This window comes from Microtus oregoni, unplaced genomic scaffold (genome assembly GCF_018167655.1).
Source record: "Microtus oregoni isolate MIOR12 unplaced genomic scaffold, Mior012 000028F_ref0000031, whole genome shotgun sequence".
Classification (NCBI taxonomy): Eukaryota; Metazoa; Chordata; class Mammalia; order Rodentia; family Cricetidae; genus Microtus; species Microtus oregoni.
This window is the reverse complement of record NW_024543087.1, coordinates 8,513,504-8,537,374: the sequence shown is the minus strand read 5'-3', so window position 1 is coordinate 8,537,374 and position 23,871 is coordinate 8,513,504. Positions and strand designations below refer to the sequence as shown.

At 45.7% G+C, this 23,871-nt stretch overlaps 1 protein-coding gene across 1 annotated transcript in view; it reads left to right on the top strand.

Moving 5' to 3' along the window:
• Positions 1-23,871, top strand: part of Gadl1 (glutamate decarboxylase like 1) — a 183,460-nt gene that overhangs the window by 97,274 nt on the left and 62,315 nt on the right. Inside the window, exon 12 of the mRNA XM_041677511.1 lies at positions 18,635-18,834. Coding sequence (XP_041533445.1) covers positions 18,635-18,834 — 200 coding nt within the window. The remainder of the gene's footprint in view (positions 1-18,634; positions 18,835-23,871) is intronic.

Sequence of the window (23,871 nt, the reverse complement as noted above, 5' to 3'; positions counted from 1 at the left end):
CAAATTGGTTGGAGCTGTGGATGGAGCAGGAGTCAGCTCAGGACACCTGTGACCACCCCACAGACATCGGTTTCATTCCTCAGAGTAGCTCTGTGGCATATAGCATGAAAAAATACAACACGCTCAGGTAAGTTTGAGTCTAGGACCTGGGGAGATGGCTCAGTGGCTAAGACAACGGGTTGCCCTTGCACAGGACCCATGTTCAGTTCTCAGCATTTGTATGGCAGTTCAAATCCAACTGTAACTCCAGTTCCAGGGGATATGATGCCCTCTTTTGGTCTTAGAGGGTACTGCACTCATGTGTGCATACACCCCAGCAAACATATATGCAATTTTTATTTAAAACTTTGAATCCAACCATATAATATGTAAAATTTTTCTCTAAGTTAATCCCAAATATTTATATAAGAAAAATCATATAAGCAAAGTTATGTAAGTTTATATCAACTTCAAATTTAGTGAAAATATTGTATTTTAGCTGATACTTTTCAGTGGCATTAATAAAATTCTCAACAATACTAAATAGACAACAAAAAGAAAAACACTAAAGAGAAGTATTGGTCAGCCTGGGGGTTCACTAATTTCAATTTTTCTGGAAATGACAGGAATAGATATTATGAGTAAGAAGTTATGTGGCTTCATCATGCTAATAGCTCAGTTAAAGACAAAGAAAATCTCCTTCTGTGCATGTCCAACATGACATAACTGAAAACTCTGGCAAAGTCATTTGCTGCTAAGCTATACACTGGGAACAGTGTGAACACACAGTAAGAGTTGCACCATGTTCCCCTAAACCTTCCCCACCACTGGTCCCTTGCCACCTGAGGAATTTGCCCTTGGCATCAGTACACAGGAATACAGACATGGTATAAAGACCAAATATTCCCAGCTGATGAGAAGCCTCAGTTGGTGACAGCATCTGCTGCCAAGTCTGATGACCTAAGTTCAAACCTTCCACTTTATGGAAGGAGAGCGTACTGGCTTCTACAAGTACTGACCTCCACATGAATGCTGTGGCTGCTGTGCATGTGTGCCCATGCACACACACATACACACACTGGAGAGAGAAAGAGAAATGCACACACAAGTGCACATGAAAGAGAGAGAGGGATGCACACACAAGTGCACACACGAGAGAGAGAGAGAGAGAGAGAGAGAGAGAGAGAGAGAGCTGGGAAGGGGAGGAGGGAGGTAGAAAGGAAGGAAGGGAGCGAGACTGAGGCAATCCAAGGTTGCAGGGATGTCCTGAGATAAGGCATGGATGAGCACCACCTGAAACACCTTGGGTTCATGGCACACTTGATTTTGAGTCAGCATATGATCACTGAATATTCAGAGACCTCTCCCTGATGCCCGTTTTCCAACCGGGCTTGAGAGCCAATGTTTAAGAAGCTTTAATCTGTGACCTGAAGCTGATTTAGAGACTCTCAGGGGTAGTACCAAATTCCCAGTCTCTTCTGGCCTCATGACCAGTGAAGTAGCCTGGGGAGAAGCTCGTTGTCTCTTTCTATGGCTGGGAAGGGACATGATGGATCAAAGGGACCTGGAACGAGAGCTTTGGCTGTGGAAACAGCGTGGCAGCTCCCTGGTGGATTGGGGCTTTAAACCTAGCACAGAAGCGGGAGAGAAGGAGGAAGCTGGGCTGTGTCTTCCCCATTGCTCTAGCTAATGCGGTTGTCAGTTCAGGGCAGTCCTCGGCGGGCTGCTTCTTCCCAGCGCACTTCCTTACCCCACGTCAGGGAGCAGCACACGTCACTGTCCTTTGTGGATGGGATGTTGACGTGTTGTTATTCCTCTGCTTTCTCACCAGTTTCGGACAGCGCCCTGTGCATCTGCGCTGTCAAGGTCCTGTTACAGAAACTCAGATGTGTTCATCTGAAATGCTGTCAGTGCCTCCATGTCGCTGTAGCCAGTTCCCAGATGTGCTGTGAGATGCCACGGAGTCAGTTGCTGCTTTCAGAGCCAGGGAAAGCAGGAATGTGTGTGTAAGGAGGGAAAGACAGCTTCTGCCAGTGAGGTAGCAGCTTCTAGGGCTAAAGGCTCTGGAGCTCTAATGGGCTTCGTTTCCCAATTATGAAAGCCACAGGGCTCCCCTCACTTAACGGTTTAGTTGAAACCCAAGATGAAAACCTCAGGGGTGGGATTCTTTAAATGTCTCTTTTGGGTGAAAATGACGGCGCTTGAGGGAACGAGACAGCTGTGGTTTGTGGTGAGGTTAATTTCACACAGACAGTCTTAACTGCGTGCTATAGCTTTGAATTCTTGCAAGATCCTGGACTGGAAATTGAGTTTTCGTATATGTGCACGCTTCTTTATTTTGGTACTGTTAGAGGTTTAGGCACTCGGCAGAAATGTCGCCACTTATTTTTCAAAACATTGATCATCATTATTTAAAGCAAAAATTGCCAGAAATGGGCGACAGGGCCCGTAAAGTCATAAGGTAAGTTCCCCATCAGTAAGATAACAAGGCTGGGAGATTGTCTCTGGCTCATTTGGGGTCCCGGTCACTGTGTTAACTGTCAGCTCACAGTGTCTTCCCAGCGGTTTGGGGCATCAACAGACTTGAGGACTTGAGGTGTCATTGATGGAGCTGGGGTGGGAATGGACTAGGTGTCACCCTATGGTGCTAGGAGATAGTTAATCCTTGATTTCAGACAAGTGCGGGACTCAGAAATTGACAACACAGAATCTCCTGGAGAGTGGAGCCATCAGTGACTGAGGCTCAGGATCTGGCGCTAGCGAGTGAGGCTGCTCTGTTGGAAATGGGGCTGCCAGGGGCTTAGCATGTGTCTCATGTGGTGGGCACGAGACACACTGTTCAAAGTCCACTTACTTTCTCGTGGATAAGACCTGATGGTCTTCCCTGCCTGAGTCCGATGTTTTCCTTCAGAGTGTGGATTGAAGGAACAATGAAATTGGAATTACAAGCCTGTCAAGAGAGGCTGGGAGGTGGCTCAGTGGGTAGGATGTTTGCCTAGCAGACACGAAGCCCTGGGTTTGATCACCCCAAAGCCCAAAAGCAGGGTATTATTGTGCACATCTGTAATACTAGCACTCAAGAGGCTGAGGCAGGAGGATCAGATGTTCGGCGTCTTCTTTGATTCTATAGAGTACACAGGCAGCTGGGGCTCCATAGCCCCTGTATGAAACAAACAAGCAACCAAGTAAGCAAAGCAAGATACCAATCAGGTTCCCCCTCAGCCCACCCCTGGATGCCACAGCTTTTGTGTTCCTCAACTGAGATGGTGGATAGATGCCAAAAAAATAGATTAACCTCATTTCCCACTCGAGACAGTGGATTTGAGAGCAGCAGCAGGGAGCAGAAGTAGAAAAAGTTGGTTTAGAAGATAGAGCCTGTTCAGTCACCTCAGAAGCAAGCCACAGAGAAATCACAGAGCCAGAAGCTTTACTAATTCTGCCGTTTCCACAGTTTGCGACCTGTGCAAGGTCACTTTCAGGCTTCTCCGTATGTGGCCAACTCCTCGGGCCTTTGCTGTTGGTTTATCTCCGTAGCCTTCTCCTCTTCCAGCCTATGCTGTGCAGAAGAAAGTCTATAGGCGGCCACTGTCTCCTTGGGTGGGTGTCATTGCTGTTTTAGACCCACTCTGTCCCTTGTCCCCTTTAGGATACTTGCGGTTTGTAGACAAGGGTTCTGTGGTTTGGTTAGAAACTATAAATCTCATAAGTAGAATCAGAGGGTCCTGGAATCCTCGAGACCCCTTACATGTGTTGTCCCATTTTCTTCTTTATCTTGCTTCTACTCCCATTTCTCCTCCTCCTCCTCCTCATGTTTTTCTCCTTCTAATCTCCTTCCCCCACCCACCCCCAGCTCTTGCTGTTTGCCAGTAATGAGCTTCCAGTCTGAGATTCAGAGCCTTTCCAGCTACAGAGCCATTACAAAAGCAAAATACAACTTCAGCATAAGGCAGACAACAAACCCAGACTCAGCCAGTTTCATTACAGAATGATTTTGTTTCCTCTTGGAGTGCAGATGGATCAATGAAAATTAGAAAAGATATTCCCATGTGGTTTTATGCCATCAAATTCATTCCCTGAGGAAATTACGAAGTGTTCCTCAAACTGAAGAAGTAGCCAAACCATGGCGTTTTTTTATCTTCCAAATTCAAGTACCTTTCTTAGAAGCCATGTAGTTACTGTGTGAAAAAAGATTAAAAAAAAAAAAACCCTTGCCTTAATGAAAATGAAGGACAATTTCTTTTAAAAAAGATTCTTATTACATTTGGATGTATGGAGGTGGCATTTGCATGTGTGTGTGTGTGTGTGTGTGTGTGTGTGTGTGTGTGTTTGTAGAGGTCAAAGGACAGCTTCAAGAAGTCAGTTCTCTCCTTCTACCATGAGTGTTCCAAGAATTGAACTCAGGTCTTCAAACTTGGAGGGAAGGGACTTATCCCTGAGCCACCTGAGTCCCCTCCCTTCCCATATCTGCCCCTCCCCATCTCCGTTTTTACGGCACAGCACTGCAATCCAGAGCTTCAAGCAGGCTCATCAACTGCCCTACAATTGAGGCACAGCCCACCCCTCTTTTTGTTAATTTAAAGATAACTATGTCACTGTTTTCATGTAGGTGTTTGGTTTTTTGAACAGAGCTCTAACTTGTGGCTATTGAGTTAAATTTGGCCCTTGGGTAGCCATGAACATTCATCAGAACATGGAACATGGTGGCCTGCCTCATGCAGAGGCAGGCTGTAGTCTTAGTAACAGAAGCCAGAGGCCTTTGAGCGTCTGATGCTAAGAGTTATCGAATGTTTGCCCCACTCTTTGGAGGGGGAAGCTTTGCCCACTCGCTCGCTTGCAGTTTAGTTTGAACCAGGAATAAAAAATATCTCAGTCCATCAGTCAGCCTGCACATCTGAGCTCAGAAAAGCCTCTGTTCAAATCCTGCCTCTGTGTGGAACAGCCCTAACCTGCGCCACTTGAGCAAGTCATTGTAACTTTCTGAACCAACCACTGGACATTTCCACAGTGAACGGAGACACTGTTTGGAAAAGCAAGTCTCTCATCACATGAGATGGCAACCGAGAATGCAGCACATTGCTGGGCACGCAGGGAACAGGAATGCCGTTTGCTCTACCCAAATTTGGGAGTAAGTCATACGTGAACACATGGGGTTTTCTGTATGAACAAATGTCTGCTCATACGGCAGAAAATTCTCTGTCACTCCAGCACGTTCCTGCCTTTTATCTTATGTCTATGGGGAAGAAACCCTTTTTTCCTACTTGACGGTTTGGGTCTAAGCCAGAGGTTTTTACCGTGAACTTTCTGGTTCATTTTCTTTGTAATAAGCAAATAAATACTTACTTATTTTGAAACAGGAGATGTTATAACCCAGGCTGACCTGGAATGTCCCACATAGTTGGGGAAGATCCCTAACTTGAGAACTTCCCACCCCTACCTCACAAGTGCTGGATTTAGAGGCAAGCACTGCTATGCCTGGTTGTTACTGTGGTACAGAGGGTTCAAACCCACATCTCCAGCCTCCCTCATTCATCTTAGACTGAACTCTCAGGCTAGCTTTAAGCGAGAATTCTCATGGCTGTGCTAACACCAACAACTTCCAGTGAAGAACAGGAAAGTCACGTTTCAGAAATCGCCTTCCTGTCTTGCATTTTCACTTCTGTAAAATCAATCTCCTGCCTTCACTCTGGGCCTCAGAGGCCAGACCTCCAGAGGATGTTCAGCCTCCAAGAGATATAGACCAGAGGCCTTGCTGGAGGATGTGTAAAATTCTCTGTGAGAAAGAGCCATGCCCTTGTTAGCGGCATCCGAACAAGCCGGAGACACGGGCTGATTTCATTTCCTACCGTGCTCTCCGTGTGGAATCTTCTAGCATCGATGCCGAGCAGCCTGCTTGTCTCCTGTCAGTTCTGTCCAGTTGGGATGAGAGCATTTCCCCACACGCCTGTCCACCTATGTCAGGCAGAAGCCATTAATCCATCCAGACTGGAGAGAGATGTCTGGTATTAATACATTTTTGTTTCCCAGCATTCATCTAAACATGCCACGGATAATCAAAATAGTCCCAGGAGGTGGGCTGCAGGATGGTGTCATTATCCTCAATTACAGATGAGTGAAAACACCACGTGATGAAGCAGAGGGGTGCAGCTGACAGCGACGCCGTAAATACTCGGGGTCCCCAGCACGAGATGAATGCTGGGCATGGGTAGCCGGGGTTGCTACACGCAGGAAGATGTCACATCACCGTTCATATGCGGCCACCAGTTCGAGCTTGGCCATCACTTTCTATGACCCCCTTTTATCAGCTCACCTGCCATCTTGCCTTTCTCTCCATTTTCCTTCTTTCCCCTCCCAACCCTCCCATATTGTAAGCTGGCTGCTTTGTTTGTTTTGCAGTGAAGTAGGATGAACTCTAATGGTTAACCTTGACTGAATCGGGAATCTGGAACTTTCAAGGAGACAGGCTTTTACATGCATCCCGTCTCTTCCTTCAGTTGATGCCAGCAGTGTCTTTGTGTCTTGGTCCAATCCTTGCAGTGGCTGGCTGAGTTTTCGGGAATTGTTCTTGGTCTGCCGTGTACTGTCAATGTCTGTGTCTCAGGGAGCCGCTGAGGTCTCACGTAGCCTGCTCTCTTGGTCCACTCTGTGTAGTCACAGAGTATGCTTTAGAGTTCCTCTCTTGGTCCTCTCTGCAGGAAACCCTCCTATTGGCTGGCTAGATAAGCTGAGGCAGTTGGGGGAGAGGCTCGGGGTTCTGCTCCACTACGGAGGGTCTAGAGAGGGGGGTGTCTTGCCAGGTGGCTGGTCCTTCCTCTCCTGGTCCTCTCTGTATTGTAGCAGGCTGTGTTTCAGAGTTCCACTGAGGTTGCAGGCAAGGGTCCAATGGATGGGGTGGGTATTGGGGCAACCTACCTTAGAATGGGTAGTTTTAATGTGACTTGAGGTTAAGTCCCATTGTACTAATCAGTCTTGAGTTATAGAGTCAACTCTAAGAGACACCAGATCATCTGATTTTTCCTTTAATGAATAGAACAGAGCAGGATGGAACAGACAACCCCAGGGTGGAGTCACCCCAGTAGTGAAGTGCACTGCTCCATGAAACATGTGCTCCAGCCCACGTCTGTGAGGGCGGGCACTGTGTCTGTCTGTAATTCAAAATTATTTCTTATGGTGGGCTGTCATCAGAACTTAAACCACCATTTTCAATTGTTATTAGCAAAGAAGGTGTGCAGGGGAAACTGGAAAACCTCCCTCTGCTCGGAGAGAAGCCCAACCAGGCTATTATTAGATTCTAGTAGGGCGGAAGCAGGCCTGCCAAGTGATCCTGCCCTGTCAAATGTCTCCCTATTTATAGAAGCACTTTAGAGCCTCTGAGAAACTGAGTCTAACTTCCCTGTCTCCCCTAGACAGTGTCACGGTTTCAAATTATTAAATTGCGTTTCTTAAAAATATCCTTTTAGTTCTGCCTTTTCCTTCTCCAGTCAGCCTATGCCAACCCTTCCTTAGACAGGGCAACTTAAGAGAGCATTGCTCACACTTCAGGAGAAAATGTGTTCCAATCTCTGATCTACCAGTGCTCTGGAAATCCCTGTGAGACCAAAGACTGAAAACGTAGCAATGCTTCCTGTAAGAAGGATGGAGTGGGCTTTATAAGACAATAAGCACCCAACAGTCTATGATGTTTGATGGTTTCTATAGACATCAGACCAACTCAGCACCTGTGATATATGTCAGTTCATATGCTGGCAAAACACAGAGGCCTATCAAGAAGCCAGGAAGCCATGCCCCCCTTCTTCTCCACCACCCTCACTGTTTCTTCCCCCTTTCTCTTCCCTTCCCTCCTCCCTCCCTCTCTCACCTTTCCCTTATTCCTTCCTTACTCTTTCTTCCCCTCTCTCTCTTCTCAATTCTTCTCTCTTCCCTTCCCTCCCCTTTTCTCCCCTCCCCTCCCTTTCCTGGTTAATAATCTTATGTCCTTAAGGCTGCTCTTTCTGAGGGTCATCTGTGAGCTGCTGTAGGGACCCAAGAGGAAAGGAGCAGTGAGATCAAAGAGGGAAGAGTCAGCCCAGGGACGCTGCATCCAGCAGAGGACTGGACCCAGCCAGGGGATGGTCAGAAGGGCCCGCAGAGCTATGCCTACTGCATTCATGAGGCATACAGTCACCTTTCCTGTGCTGGAGCTCAAAGCTGGCAGGATGGTCTTCCAAAGAGAAACCAGATTGAGTTGCAAAAACCAGCTCGAGTTCTCAGTAGGTTATCAAGCTGAAAGCTGAAGGTGGAAGACAAAGAGAGTATGTTAAGCCTTTCCTGCATAGCATCATTAACTAAACTCTGATACAACATTCCTTCTCTGACCATGTCTACTAACTGACATGGATGGAGAAAGCCTACATTGCTGGACACCACGGGCATGTGTCCTGGACACTTTCTGCAACCAGCCTAAGTCAGGCAGCTCTTGAGCCAGGTCACAGAAGGCTGCCAGCACCGGTACATTGGAGTGGCTGTGGCTGACTGGAAGGTACAAAATGAGAGGTTGGAAAGGCAGGGTGACAGGTTCACCCACCTGTGTAGGGGAGTTGAGGCTGTTCCACCAGCTCTTCCAAAATGTGTGTACAATCACCCTAGACACCATCAAACTTCTTCACCTAGCTTCCCCCAGGCAACACAAGCATGAAGGATCTGGGTGGTAAGAATCCAAAAACAAAGGGGCTCTATGGATGACAGTCACGGCCTGGAAGTACCTCAGATAGGTGGGGCAAGGAGACGCACAATTTCCTGAAGTGATACAGCAGAAGTGGGTCAGGATGAGACTCAGGCAAATTCAAAGAGAGAGTTCAGCCACTTACAAGCAAGGGAGGCCTGATTCAGGGTAGATGCAGTTCTGGAAGACTTTAGTTTTTCTGTACTGCAGTAAAGAAAGCTTAGAATAGCAGATCGAAAAGAACGAAGTCAATAGCCACACACACCCCAAAAGTGGTAAGGAAAACGACAGGTGTCTTACCAAAGGACTCACAAGGAAACGGATGCTGTCTCTGCGACAGACTGCAGACTGTGTGAGCCAAGGCTCAGAACAAGAGACCTAGCTGCTCAGTTGAAGGGAGGGGGGGTTGCTAGTAGATGAACAGACCTTAGCTGCACAGGCATGTGAGGCTCACAGCCCAGCATCAACCATTAATGCCCACAAGGCTAGGGGGAAAAGTTGCATAGAACCGAGGTAGGAGAATTGTTTTAAAATACATTTCTTTGTGACTTATTAGAGGTAAATGATTTCTCTACCTTGAAGATGGATGCTAAAAAGAAGTCCCACACGAGCTCAGAATTGAGTATAATAAAGGATTGTTTATTTAGGGGTAGACTCATAAATCACAGTTCTCTGCATGAAGAGGCATCAGGAACTGAATCCAGCAACTGGAAGAGAGAGAGAATGTGCACACGCAATTTACATCAGCATTTATAGTTTAAGAGGCCACGACCAAGTGGATGGGTAACTTAAAGACTTCTGGATATAAGACTTCCTATAGCATGGCCTATATTGCTTCTGTATGAATTTGGGTGTGTGCAGTTGCACATGGGTTGGACTCATATGTTTGTCCATGCATGTTGGAGGGCAGGGGTCAGCCTCCAGTGTCTACCTCCGTTTCTCTGAATCTTATTTTATTTATTGCTTTGCAACAGGGTCTTTTACTGTTTCTGATTCTGTCCATTTGGTTAGACTAGCTGACCAGCAGGCCCAGGAACCCACCTCACCATCCACAGCTGGAATTACAAATCCACACCATCATGCCTGGTGATTTTACATGGGTTTGGGGATGAAAACTCAGGTCCTCATTTTCGCATAGTGTGAGCTTTACAGAAGAGCCATCTCTCCAGCCCCATATACATGGTTCATAGACCTAGAGCCTAAGGTGCCATGGTTTTAAGGACTGAGAACATGGGGAGTTAGAACGGGGGTGGGGAGTAAGAAGGGAATGGGGAAGGACAGGGGTAGAAGGGTAGGATGGGAGCGGGAGGTTCTGCTCGCATTATCTCGCATCATTCAGTAATGTCTGTTTAGACAGGAATGGTGGATCACTGAATGTTCTGTGCTCATGTAACAGTTCCCACTAGCTGGATCAAAGCCAAGCAGTCTGTGGTGTTCCACAGGTTTCTGACACACTGAATGGTAACCAGAGGTTTTAGGGCAAAAAAAACCCCAGGCTCCAGACAGCTCCAAGAAGCTAGACTTGCCCATCCATTCTTACACAGCTAAAAAACTGGTAACACAAACAGAAAAGGAGGTGTAGTCAGTGTGGCCACATTGGGGAGAGAAACAGATAATAGGATCCAATCATCCTACATGGTCTGTGGGCTTAGGCAGAGGAGGGACTGGGGTGGGAGGCAAGAGGTAAGCTGGTCAAGGTGTGGCTCCACCCTTGTCAGCTCAGGAGAGGTTCTTATTGGTTGGTTGGGAGAAGAGAGTGGTTCTCCATGGGTGAAAATGTTCCCCTCTTAAATGTGGCCTTGCAGTCATGGACAATTGCCCCCAATTGTGAAGGGTGTCTGTCCCAAAGGTTCTCCCTCTCTGGGCGACTCCAAGATGACTCTACAGCAAGGTTGGGGACAATGTCTTGTCTCTGTTCCTTCAGCCAAAGAAAGAGATGGACCTGAAGGATGATCTGGCAGGCTTTCGTTTTGTCTCCAAGCGAGGAGTGGATGCTCTTTAGCTGAAGCAGCTCCGAAGTGCCTGTTTGCCCATCTCAGCCTGAACGGACGCCTCAATGTGACCTGTGATTTAGCACTGAAACCGCCCCGTGATTCCCACAGGACTCCTTTAGGCTCCGCACGCCTTTCCCTGTGTCTCCTCTCTGCTCCCTTGCCTCCCCACTTCTTTCTTTCTCTGCTCCACTGGCATTTCACAAGATGCTTCATTGACTTTTCTTCAAAGCATGCTGAGACTTCTATAATAATAATACCGTTTTTGAGAATATCAGTCATTAGTATTGTATTTATATAATTTTCTTCCTACCTCTACCTGCTTCAGTTTCTTCGCTCTTCCTCAATTCCCTTTCAAATTTATGACTTCTTAAATTATTGTTACAGAGACACACATGCACATACAAATACAACCTTCTGAGGGTTCATTTAGTGTTGCTTGTATACAGGACTGATTGCTTGAAACCAGATAATCTGTTAGGGGACTCATGCGTGGAGAAGGCCGAATCTGCCTCTCCCATCTGAGACATTTAGAGAGGTCTGTGTGAAGGGCAGGTATAGACGCAAGTCAGGTTCAGCTGCATTTGTTGGAGGAAGATCATGGACAACTCTGTCCACAGGGTTTGGATTCCCCATAAGACCCTCATTGTATTCTGTCTGTTTCCTCTGCTGTTGTGTGCTGTGTTGACCCCACAAAGGGCAGTTATGTCAACTCCACAGGAAAGGTGAGTGCGGACTATAGCGCTCATTGAATAAACAGCGAGGGGCAGAGTGCCAGCAGCCTGAGCTGTGACTCCCTTCGTGAACAAGCGAGTTCAAGAGAGAGTGAATGACCACTACTGGGGGCGAGGGGCAGGTGCAGAGGCACGCACCAGGCAGAAGTGGTTGAGGGCTTTGCTCAGACATTGAGGGGTATCGCCAGTGGGCATTGGACCATGATGTCTCCCCAAGATGACTATCTAGTGCATGGAGTAAACATCCTCACCTCCACTGGGCACAGAAAACTCCAGCCCAGCTGCTCAGTGTCTCTGCCTGAGCTGACACGGACAGCTACATCCAAAGCAGACTCTGAATTTCCTCATTCGCTCTCCATCTTCCCAGAGCAGAAACAGAGTTTAATATCTGCAGGCGCCTGCGAGGGTTTCCTCAAATCCTCCTCATCGTCGCATTTAAGATTCCTTGACCATTCTTTGCCTTCCAGCCAGCTCCACAGCCATACTGCACCTTGTTAATTAACTCTAATTATGCAGAGTTAATAGCTAATGCCATCCTACCCCACCTCCCCTCCTTCAGCCCTGGGCTGTTGTGGTTCCTCTAAAGAGCCCTGTGTGGCATCTCTATGTGATGAAAGGTACCTTACCATGAACTCGGTGGCATCTTGTTCTTCCTGTCCTGGGACCTGTTGTGTAGTTTGCTTCTCTGTCTTCTGTTCCCATCAGAAACTTCTCAGTGACAGTGCTTTCTGATTCACCACCTGATCACCAGAGCCTGGCACAGCTTTTTCTGTATATTAAGGCATTCAAACTGTCTACCAGATAAATAATTACTAGGCCTGGTCATTTTAAGGGGGATTTTAAAATATTACTTTTATTCTTGACAATTTCATACACATATACAATGGAACATGATCATGTCTATCCCCACCCCGTTTTCCCTTCTAACTCCTCTGAAATTCCCCATCATGGCTCCTCCCAACTTCATCTCGTGTGTGTGTGTGTGTGTGTGTGTGTGTGTGTGTGTGTCTAGCATGTGTGTACAGGTGCCCACATAGGCCAGAGGAGGGTGTTGGTGAAATTATGTACAGTTGTGAACTATACAAAATAGATGGTGGGAACCAAACTCAGTTCCTCTGAAAGAGCAAGAAGTGGCCTTAACCATTTAGCCACCTCTCCATTATCCCCCACTTTTTCTGGTAACACATCAAGTCCAATTATTGCTGCTCTGAGGTGTATGGGGATGAGGCTATCTCCTGGAATGTGGAACAATGTACCAATGGCTACAGAGGAAGAATTATCCCCCTCCCCACCCCAGTAGTTTCTAGTGGCCAACAACTCAGCATATGACAGCTTGGAGAGCACCTCCTCCATCTATGCCAGAATTTTGGTTGGACTGATCTTGTAGAGGTGACCACAGCAGGAGTGAGCTCATGGCATGATACCCATGTCAAGTCCAGCATTTGCATTTCATGCTCTCCTCTACATCTGGCTTTTACTGGATGATGCTCTAGGTTAAAACCAAGCTCCTCTTTTATTGCAGGCTGAATTTTGTTTTATACATCCTGTCATCAAATATCAGCTTAAGTACCTAATACCATGCTGAGGTAGTATGCCCAGGATCCTGGCATCATTGTATGAATCTATAAAAAGATAAACAATTTTGGCATGAATTAATTACTATAAAGATGATTAATATGCCTGTTTGCTAAATAATTTAGAAAAATGTTTATATTTCAATAATGGCGGCCTGGGAGAGAATATAGGAAAAGCAGTCGGAGAGAATTGTTGGTAGCTTTTATTTGATGAGCTAAACATTGCTTATTGCTGAAGTGAGAGGAAGCAGGGAGCTTTGTCTGTGGGATGCAGAGTGTTGACTCACCAATAGCTGGACCAGAGACAGCTAAATTCAATACGTTCCCTGGAAGACAAAGGTGGTTTGGGTGATCTGGACAAGAAGATGCAACCCACTGGCTGAGCTGTGCTTTTGATGGCATCCTGAAATGTCACCAGATCCCAGCACTCTTTGCACAGATCTTTGAGTGTGCATTGTTTAAACAGCAGAAGTGATAAACTGAGAGGTCAAGCCCCAAACCCAAGCTGCCTTGGTTTGAACTCCAACTCCACCATCTCAGAGACACATGGTCTAGGGGATTTGAGTTTCAATGCCATTGTCATGCACTGTCTGGATAAATGGTCTGACTTGGGCAGATGTCAGCTCTGGTTATGGTTATCAAATGTGCTAGATTAGGCGCTGTGACATGGAGTGACAATGAAAGCTGAACTCCCTTCTCCTGCTCATCTTTACTGTGTAATCTGTTCTGAGCCCTATGCAGACAAAGGGGCCTAACCCATTATTAAATGTTTCCCAGAGTTCCTTGCAGATTGGCTTTTGGCTAGATTTGACCAGCATAAGGTTCAGATGAGAAGTTGGAAGTGAGAGGTCAAGTCCCTCTATCTGTGTCATATTAAAGAGCACAGAAGCCAGGCAACCGAATGTTCAAAACCAAAATGCAGTAACTGGGAAGATGGCTCAGTGGGTAAGAGCACTTGTACAATCCTATGTGTTGACAGAGTTTTCTGTTCCACCAGATCCCACATCCATTTAGCTCCAAATAAACACACAGAGACCTATATCAATTATAAACTGATTGGCCTATTAGCCCAGGCTTCTTATTAACTCTTATAACTTATATTAGCCCATAATTCTTGTCTGTGTTAGCCACCTGGCTTGGTACCTTTTATCAGCGAGGCAGTCAGATATTGATACCTCTGTGTCTGGGTGACAGCTGCAGACTGACTCTTTCCTCTTCCCAGAATTCTCCTGTTCTCATCACCCTGCCTTCACTTCCTGCCTGGCTACTGGCCAATCAGCATTTTATTAAACATAATACAAGTGACAGGATAAAAGACCATTGTCCCACAGCACATATGGACACGAGCTCAAATCCTGACCCAACTCTTGTAAAACGCTAGGTGTGGAGGAGAGTACAGACAGCAGGATTGCTGTAGCTCAGTGCCCCCCTGCCCAGAAAAGCTCTAGGTTCAGTGAGAGATCCTGTATCAAGGGAAGAAGGTGGAGACTGATAGCAAAGGACCCAGCCTTATGATGTAGCCTCTGTAGACCCGTACACAGTCACACATTGTCTTAGTTAAGGCTTCTGCTGCTGTGATGAAAACAATGACCAAAAGCAAGTGGTGGATGAGTTTGCTTACATATCCATATCACAGTTTATCATCAGAAGCAGAAGCTGATGCAGAGGCCATAGAGGGGCCCTGCTTACTGGCTTGCTCCTCATGGCTTGCTCAGTCTGCTTTGTTATAAAGCTCAGAACCACCAGCCCAGGGTTGGCCCCACCCACAATGGACTGGGCTCTCCCATATCAATTACTGATTAAGGAAATGCCTCACAGGCTTGCCTACACTATAGAGGTCTTTTCTTGACTGAGGCTATGTCCATTCTGATGACTCAAGCTGGTATCAAGTTGTCACAAAAACTAGCATGCACGTACATACACAGCACTCATGTATACAATAAAAAAATAAAATAAAATAAAACCAGAACGCTTTTAGGAACCAGTTCCCCAGGGAAAGAAGATCTCATCACAGAAATGGGATTGACTCTGAATACAGAGTGGACCCGTGAGGGGCTTATGATCACACAGCATGGGGAAGCAGCAGCAAAGAGAGCATTAGTAACCAAAGGCAAACAGGTTAAGTTGATTTAACAGGGTTCCTGGGAAAGGCTAGAGCCAAGAGAAAGGGGGGAAGAATTTGTTTGACAATGTGGGTTGTCAGAAGTCAGGGTCAGGACCTTCTGTCTAAGCTGACTCAGGCCAGATTCTTATGGCAATAGGCAATGCAATGCCACCGAGGTGGAGGCTGATAGTGGTGGGGGAGGGGAGAGGAGAGGCTGTAGGGCCTGACAAAGCTGACTGCAGTTGAGGTGAAGGACTTTGTCAACAGTTCCAGGAGCGGACAGGTCTCTCCTGCGCTATCTGTTCTCTGCAAACAGCTTCTCCTCAGGATCTCAGGCCCCCGACAGCCATCCCAGTCCTGGCTGCTGACCTTCTGTTAGGAAGGGGACTAACACAGATGACAATGGGACAGTAAGGGACATGGTCCTGAGGATCAGTAGCGTTCGATCCTAACCCAGCTGGGCTTGGAAATGGAGATGTCACAGTCAAAGCTATACAAATTCCTATTTGGTTGGACCTTCTGCACTTGCCTCAGTGTGCGTCCTAACACCTTGTCTGGTAATGTCTAAGGACAATCTGAGTTAATATACAGCGACTGACTTTCTCTCTGGATTCCTGCAGCTGGATTCTTATTACCAGTGGATACCAAGCTACTAGGACCTAGAGTGTGGCTGTGAACATCCAAACATAGCCTTCTGACCGTTAGTTTAATAGGAAGTAGGGGATTTTTTTTATTAGTGCTGACTTTTTCTGTATATGTTCCAAAATGTTATTTTTCCTGGATATATGAGTCTCTTCTCCTGGTTAATGTGTGCCCTGAAGCTAATTAAATATCCCACCCATTTATTAATGCAATAAATCATTTCATTTCGATAGCTAAATGTTAAGCCATCGGTGGTTTTTGTTTGTTTGTTTTCTTATGAAACCTTCCCAGGCAGGGGAATTTCTCTGAGCAGTGATATTAACTGTGCTGCTGTTGAAGGACCATCAATCACTCTTTGCATTCTGGTTCCTCATCTTCTTTTCCTGCATTTACCTGTGACCATGTAGTTTGTCTTCTGAAATGGTTGCCCCTGTCTCAGTCACTTATCAGTCCCCAAAGCTTGCATGCGACAGGGTCAATATTCATCGTTTTTTGCCTTGTTTTATGTGCACATGTGTGTGTATATTGTGTATATAAATGAGTTTGTACATGTGTGCACATGCATGAGAGAGAGACACATAGCCAAAGAGACAGAGACAGAGAGGTGAGAGAGGGACAGAGACAGAGAGAGAGAGACAGAGACAGAGAAGGCCAGTATATACAGGCTGTGGAAGCCATGGTTAACCTTGAAGATCATGCCTTAGGCACTGTCCACCTTATTGGTTTACAAAGCATCTCTCATTTTTACCTAGAAATCACTTATTGGGCTAGACTGGCTGGCCAGTGGCCCAAGAATTCACTTTCTTTATCACCCTGGTGCTAATATTACATATGCAAGCCTGTTTGTTTTCAAAGGTTTATTCCTTTACCTACTTTACCTATGTGTATAAGCGCATGCCTATGTGGGTTTATGTGTAGCATGTACGTGAAGGAACCAGTGAAGGTCAGAAGAGAGCATTGGCTCCCCTGGAGCTGGAGTTAGAGGTGGTTACGCAGCACCACACAGGTGCTAGGATCTAAACACAAGTCCCCTGCAAGGCCACTAAACACTCTTAGAACCTTGTCTCCCACCCCATTTTGTTGCTTTTAATGTGGGTTCTAGACATCGAACTCAGATCTTCATGGTAATGTGGCAAGCACTTCATTTTAACTGAGTCATTTCCCTAGCACCCAAAGCTCACTGGTTTCGGGATTCTTTTCAAATCTTTCATGGCTGATAAAAGTGACTTCGCAGTCACATTGGGAGGAGAAGTAGCATGTGTCTCTGTGTTGTGGAGGCTCATGCGTGCTTTGTCATGAAAATACGCAGTGGCCTTTTGATGTCATATCATCAGACTGAAGTTGCTGTGGAAACAATACCATATTTCCAACCATTGCAGGGAAGAGATTCTGTGGTCACAGCTATGATCAGCCCGGAGATTGTTGGGAAATACTCAAGTAGCCTTAAGTTGGGAACTTTTGCTACCTCAGTGCTCAGGCTAAAGTAATCTATTTTGTGCAGTGACACCAAGAATGACCGTGTGTGCCAGGCTGAAGGCTGAGCAATGTTGCTGTTTTATAGAGATTTGGGATATCCTCCTCATATTTCTTATATATTGTTTAACATTGTGTAAAGCCATGTTTTTTTTAATGAAACATGTTTAGGCCACATTAATATTAACAGAAAGAGCACTGCTGTTAAAATCAAAACCCTTCTTTTTCCCTTTCTTCATTCTTATTAGTTCTTTGAGAATTTTGTATGGTTCCTATTAATCTTATTTACTCTTCTTCCCCAACTCCTTCTTTTTGTTTTTAAGCTCATCAGTCCATTTGGGCTACCCCTATATGTGGGTGAGTGGTTGTCCCTGAAACATGCTCAGCCTGCCAGGAGGGGCACCCTTAAAGAAAGCTGATTCTTGTAGCCAAGTATGAGCTGACAGGATGGGCTGCTGCAGAGGCTGGGGTGGATGAGAGGGGACTGAGAGAAAGGTCAGCCCTAGGTGGAGAGTGAAGGCCATGCATAGCATGACTAACATTCAGCACTCACAGATAAGCCACATGTTCTCTGGGTTTACAGGTGATGTCAAGCAGAGACAAACTCAAACCAAAAGTCTGAGCTCGTACGTGGGACAAGATCTGGTGGAGAAGGGTCAAAGGCAGGGAGCAGGGGCCCTTATAAGAATTCTCGAGTAGGACAGTGGGTGACTGCCTTGTGTGAATTCTTTCTGGTACTAAAGACAACAGTATGGTTTCCATTCAAATAACCGAGAAGATGGTGGACTGTTGATGACAAGGTAGGCATGTCACTGACTTCTTAGTGAGAAGCCACCAGTTCAGAGATGGGAATAGAATTCGGTTGCAAATGAAATCAGGATGAAACAAACAAGAGATCACTGGTGGCTGCTGCTCTGGAATGATGACACATTGGTTCAGTCTTTGTGGCTCTTCCATTGGATGATCTCTTCCTGGGTCATGACACACATGGATGCTCATTGTGGTGATCTGTTGGAAAGAAGGGGATTTAAAAGCTTAGGTTTTGCCCGTGAAATGGTGTGATGTACTACAACCTGTAATGTGCTACAAAAATGGACCAAGTTTTGGCTTTCCTTCGGAGGAGCTTTGAGTGATTTAGAGAGGTATTTCTTTTGAGAAACTGAGGCCTTGGTGTCATGGTGATGGTGCCTTTGGTCTGCTTAGCCCCTTTTAGCCCTTGGTGACACCTGGAGAGTGGGGACTGCATTGCCTGCTCCTGGGTGAACGCTGGGTCTCCATCCTAATGCACACAGGTTGTGTCCACCCTCCACGGCCAGCAGCGGTGTGTGCCTCTGGCACTGGGAACAGACGTCAGGCAGGGTTTGTTTCTGTGTGTATTTGACACAGAACTTACTCTAAAGTGGACGGGCCCTGACTCTCCTTTACTTTCTTTTTCTAAGGATCTTCTTAAGAAGTGCTACTCTGCCAAAGCGACCTATCTGTTCCAGCAGGATAAATTCTACGATGTCAGCTACGACACGGGAGACAAGTCCATCCAGTGCAGCAGGAGACCCGACGCCTTCAAGTTCTGGATGACCTGGAAGGCCCTGGGCACCTTAGGACTGGAGGAGAGAGTTAACCGTGCCCTTGCTCTGTCTAGGTACGTGCAGGCAAATGTGCGTGTGTGCATGCATGCATACATGTTTGCATGTGTGAGTGTGAGTGTTAGAAAATAGCATTGGTGGATTCTATACATAATCTTTGCTTCTGAGTTCCTTTTTGCACACAGTAAGCATTTCTTTAGTGCCTACCATGTTTTAGAAGCTTGTGCAGAGAAGTCCTCTACCCTCTCTTCACGCCACTAAGGGACACACACAGGTGAGAGAGCAGGATAAATGAAACATAATAGAAATTCTTGAAAAGCCTGAGTGGTGGTGTTTACCTGTAACCACAGCATTCAGGAGGCAGAGGCAGCTGGATTTCTGGGAGTTCAAGACCAGCTATGGCTTTACAGAAAGGTCCCGCCTCAAAAATGAATAAACAAATTTATGTACTTTCAAAATTAGTCTTCACAAATATAGATTTTTTTCTCAAATAAATTAAAACTTTTTCATCCTGTGTTTTATCAGTCAGAGGAACCCGATGGCACTGGTGTGCGATGGGTCTCCCCTCCTCCTGGCCTATTGTTAAGCATAGAAGAAGGACAAACCAATTCACTTTTAATTTTTTGTTTTTATTCGAGACATAGTTTCACTATATACCTCTGCCTGCCCTGAAACTCAATATGTAGGCCAAGCTGGTCTTGAACTCAGAGATCTACCTTCTTTGACCAACCCAGTGCTGGGATTAAAGGCTTTCACCACCCTGTCAGGCGGGACAAGTCAATTCAAAACTAGTGGTACCTACTGTGTAGCTTGGAAAAGTATGTGAACTCGCTGCACCTCAGTTCTAATCCAGCAAAATGACAATAATGGAAATTCTTTCAAATATCTTTTAAGAGCATTTATTTATTTTCATTATATGTGTATGAATGTTTGCCTACATGTATGCATATGCACCATGTGTGTGCAGTGCCCAGAGAGACCATTCAACCTCAAGGGGCAGGAAGTACCCTCTACCAGAACAGGTAAAGAATTGGCCTCAGCATTTGGAGGAAGCTGGAGTCAGTAACTCGGGTGATTGCTCTTTAAGAAGTATTTTAGTGGGCTAGAAAGGTGGCTCAGGGAGCTGGGAAGGTGGCTCAAGGGGCTAGAGAGGTGGCTCAGCAGGTAAGAGCACCCACCGCTCTTCCAAAAGACCCAAGTCTGTTCTAGCACCCGCATGGCAGCTCAAAAACTCAACAACTCCAGTACCAGGGAATCTGACACCTTCTTCTGGTCTCTGAAGGAACCAGGAACACGTGATAAACAGACACGCGTGCAGGTGAAACACCCATACACATTTAATAACGAAAGAATAAAGAAGAAATCACTAGTGCCTGTTAATATTATAGTGTGTTTGTTACTATGGGTGTGTTCAACACAAACACAGTTCTTAGCACAGAGGATCAGAAAGAATTCACTTTGATCCAAAACTCAGTGGCTATCACTTTGCAACACAGATGAAGTTTGTGCTATACAACTTACTCCACCATAGAAGTAATCCATGAGATCTTAAGTCACAGAACAAGTGCAGTCAAAAAGAAAGCGGTAAGTCAAAGCATTTACTGGTGGGAATCACAGGTAGGCAGAGTCTAGCAGTCGGTGAAACCCTCCTCCTCAGTTTTAGAGGCCATGTGATGAGAGTCTAACTTTTAGTTTAATGAAAGCTAACAGTCTGCTAAAAATACATTTTTAAAGATTTTATCTAATAGCCAGCATGGTGAGAGTCAGAAGTAAGCAGTTGTCGTGGCCGGCATTGCTGAGAGCAGTAGGGGACCTGGAAAGAAGGGTCATGGTAGACAGAAACACAAGACTCTGGTCTGGGTTCATTTGAGGAATGAAACATTCATACTGCTATTTATACATAGTTTAGCTAGCTACTATGATGTGGGATATCTCTTTACAACACCACTACAGATAGCTCTGCAAGAAGAGTTTGAGTAAACCGTCTCTTGAACCCCTTTATCTGAATCCTTTCTTCCACAGTTCCCCGCCCTTGGGACTTGTTTGCTGGTGAGGACATTTCTCATTAGAATTAGCCCGTGCCTGCAGCTTTCTGCAGTCACACAGCCACCTCTCTGTAGGAATGGCAGACCATCTGCACCCCACAGGCGATGAATGCCTGTTAAGACTATAGAAAGCCCAAGAGGGCTGGAGAGAAAGCTCAAGGTTAGGGTCCCCCAAACCTAAGTAAAACCAAATACAGTAGTTCATGCACATCTATACTCCCAGGGTTCCTTGGGAGAGATGGGAAGCAGGGACAGCAGGGTCCCCAGTGTGCAACCTGACACAGACAGAGGATAATAATAAAGACACACTGCCTGAAAGAATGTGGAAGGTGGGGACTGACATGCAAGGCAGTCCTCTGACCTTGAAATGCAAGTGGCTACACTCAAACATGTACACACACATATGCATGTACATGTGTGTATGCACAGGCATGCATGCACACACATACAGAGAGAGAGAGTTTTTTTTTCTTTAAGTAGCCCAAGGTAATTTGATTCTAGAGCTTCAGCGTTTGGATTCTCCATTGTCACTAGGTTCTGTGGGTCATTTAATCTTGTAGAACCTTTAACTTAGGCCTGGCTCCCCCCTAAGAACTGAAGCAGGCAGGTGTAAACAGCAGAGGCCCCATGCTATGCTAAATGAAGAAAAGTGACATCGCCTCCCATCACCTACATCACTTGTAAGCCTGAGTGATGACTTCCGGCACAGCTTGATCAAACACTCACGGAATATCACCAGGCCGGCTTCTCTCTGTTGTTCAGTTATGCCTTCTGCATGCTGTGTTTGTTCCTATGGCAGTTACCAGGAATCAATCTCTATTTTACCAAATTCAAGACCAAGTTCAGTACAGCAATCTCAAAGACAGTTGAATTATTCTTGAGTGGAGGAAATGTCTATCAGTTGCTGCCACACAGCATGGTCATACTGAGACATGTGCCCTTGATTCAGATCGACTCAGTCATCTAGTCTTATAAGGGATCTTCTGAGTGGGCTAGAGAGATGCTCAGTGGTTAGGAGTGGTTGCTGCTTTGGCAGAGGACCCTAGTTCTGCTCCCAGCACCTACATGGGAGCTCATAACCATCTGTAATTCCAGTTCCCGGGTCACTGACACCCTCTTCTGAACTCTATGAGTTTCTATGCACACACGGTAACACTCAGGCACACACACATGTACACATAAAATTAAATAAATAAATAAATAAATAAATAAATAAATAAATACTTTTTAAAAATCTGTTGAGCCTTGGGGGGAACGTGCTTTACCTAGAAATGGGGCTAATGTGCCCTGCTAGGAGTATAGAGACAATGACCTAGCAATGAGAACAGGAGATTGTTTATAATAAATATGCATACCTACCCATTAAATTAAAATAAAAGTCAGAAAGCTGTGCCCCCGGCTTTTATTGGCTTGTACTATTTAAATGTGGCAGGATGTGGTGCTATTTTGCCAAAGCCTCCCAGTGACTCGATGACAGGTGTCTTGAAATAAGGCAAGATATAAATATTTGATGACGGTATTTATTCTGAAGTTAATATTCGTCTCAGGGTGGATTGGAGTTTATAGTCTAAGGATACTTTCTAATTCTTTCAGACGCGGTATCACAGGAGGATAAATGTTAACATTTCAATTCAGTTCAACAAATCCTTATTGTTTGTAAACGTTTGTCAAGTTGAATTGAGTGGAATTAACATTTCAGTGAATAGCGCTGCAGGCTCTGTGACCTATATTTAAATATTTGAGAAAAACATCCCTCTGCTTTCATGCTGTTATTCATAATGGGTTTTTGTACCCTTTGTCTTTCTATGCACCTGATGGACAATATATTCCTGGGGTCAGCAAAAGTCACATTATCCTCTTGTGCCCAATGTCGAGTGAAGGGGGCAGAGTCCTTTTGCCCCCTCCCTCTGAATGACTGGGAAATGACAGGCTTGGCAGCTGTTTCTCTAGGATTAAGAATCTTAGAACCATGGTCTAATTTCTTTCTGAACTTACTAGTTGGCTTGTAGCCCTGGTTTTGTTTTGCTTTGAGGTCAAACATTGTCTCAGTTCTGGTGTGTGTTCTTTTGGTGTGAACCATGAGGTTAAAGCCAGATAGACTGGATGTCAGGATAAATACTCCAAATAACACTGTCTGCCTTTGTCCCAGGTTTACTATTGTTGTGAAGAGACATCATGTCCAAGACTGCTTATAAAAGAAAGCGTTTAGTTGGGGCTTGCTTACTGTTTCAGAGGGTTAGTTCGTGATGGTCATGACTAGGAATAGAGTGATAGCCAGACAGGCAGGCAGGCATGGTACTCAAGCAGTAACAGAAAGCTCAAATGTAATCCAAAACTTGGAGGCAGAGAGAGTGTATGACTAGGTTTAGCATGGGCTTTTGAAACCTCAAAGCCCACCCCTAGTGACACACCTTCTACAACAAGGCCACACCCCCTAATCCTTCTGAAATAGTTCCACCAACTGGAAACCAGACATTCAAATACATGAGCCTATGGGAGCATTCTTACTCAAACCACCACACCCTTTTCAGTAGTATAAGTAGTACTTCTCTGGTAACTGAACACTACCATGAGCTGGGTTTGCAGAATCCCTTACACTCAGCAGTGGGTTCTCATCAGCCTTCACAAACTGTCCCCAGAACTCACCCATGACAGGAGTCAGATCATCTGCTTCAGTCACAGGACAACAATTCTGATACTGTTTGTCTGTGAACCCACGGGCATTCAATCCAGAGTCTACCAGGTTTCACGCATCTTCTGAAAGCTCAGCCTCTCATCCTTCCTACTCTGCTCTGAGTAGAGTCGGATATTTTACCACTGAGAGGAATTAACTTCCCCCAGCAGATTACAGCAAGGTGGGTCTGATGAGGGCACCAAATTGAAGATGCACATACATCATTAACATGCTGGTATAGCTCAGATATTATTCCTCAGGCCCTCGATCAGGTGTCTTAGATACTGAAGACCCAGGGGAATGCAGCAATTCCCCTGCCAAGCCCAGCCAGAACCACCCTTCTATATTCCTGAATCTAAACAGAGCCTATTCTG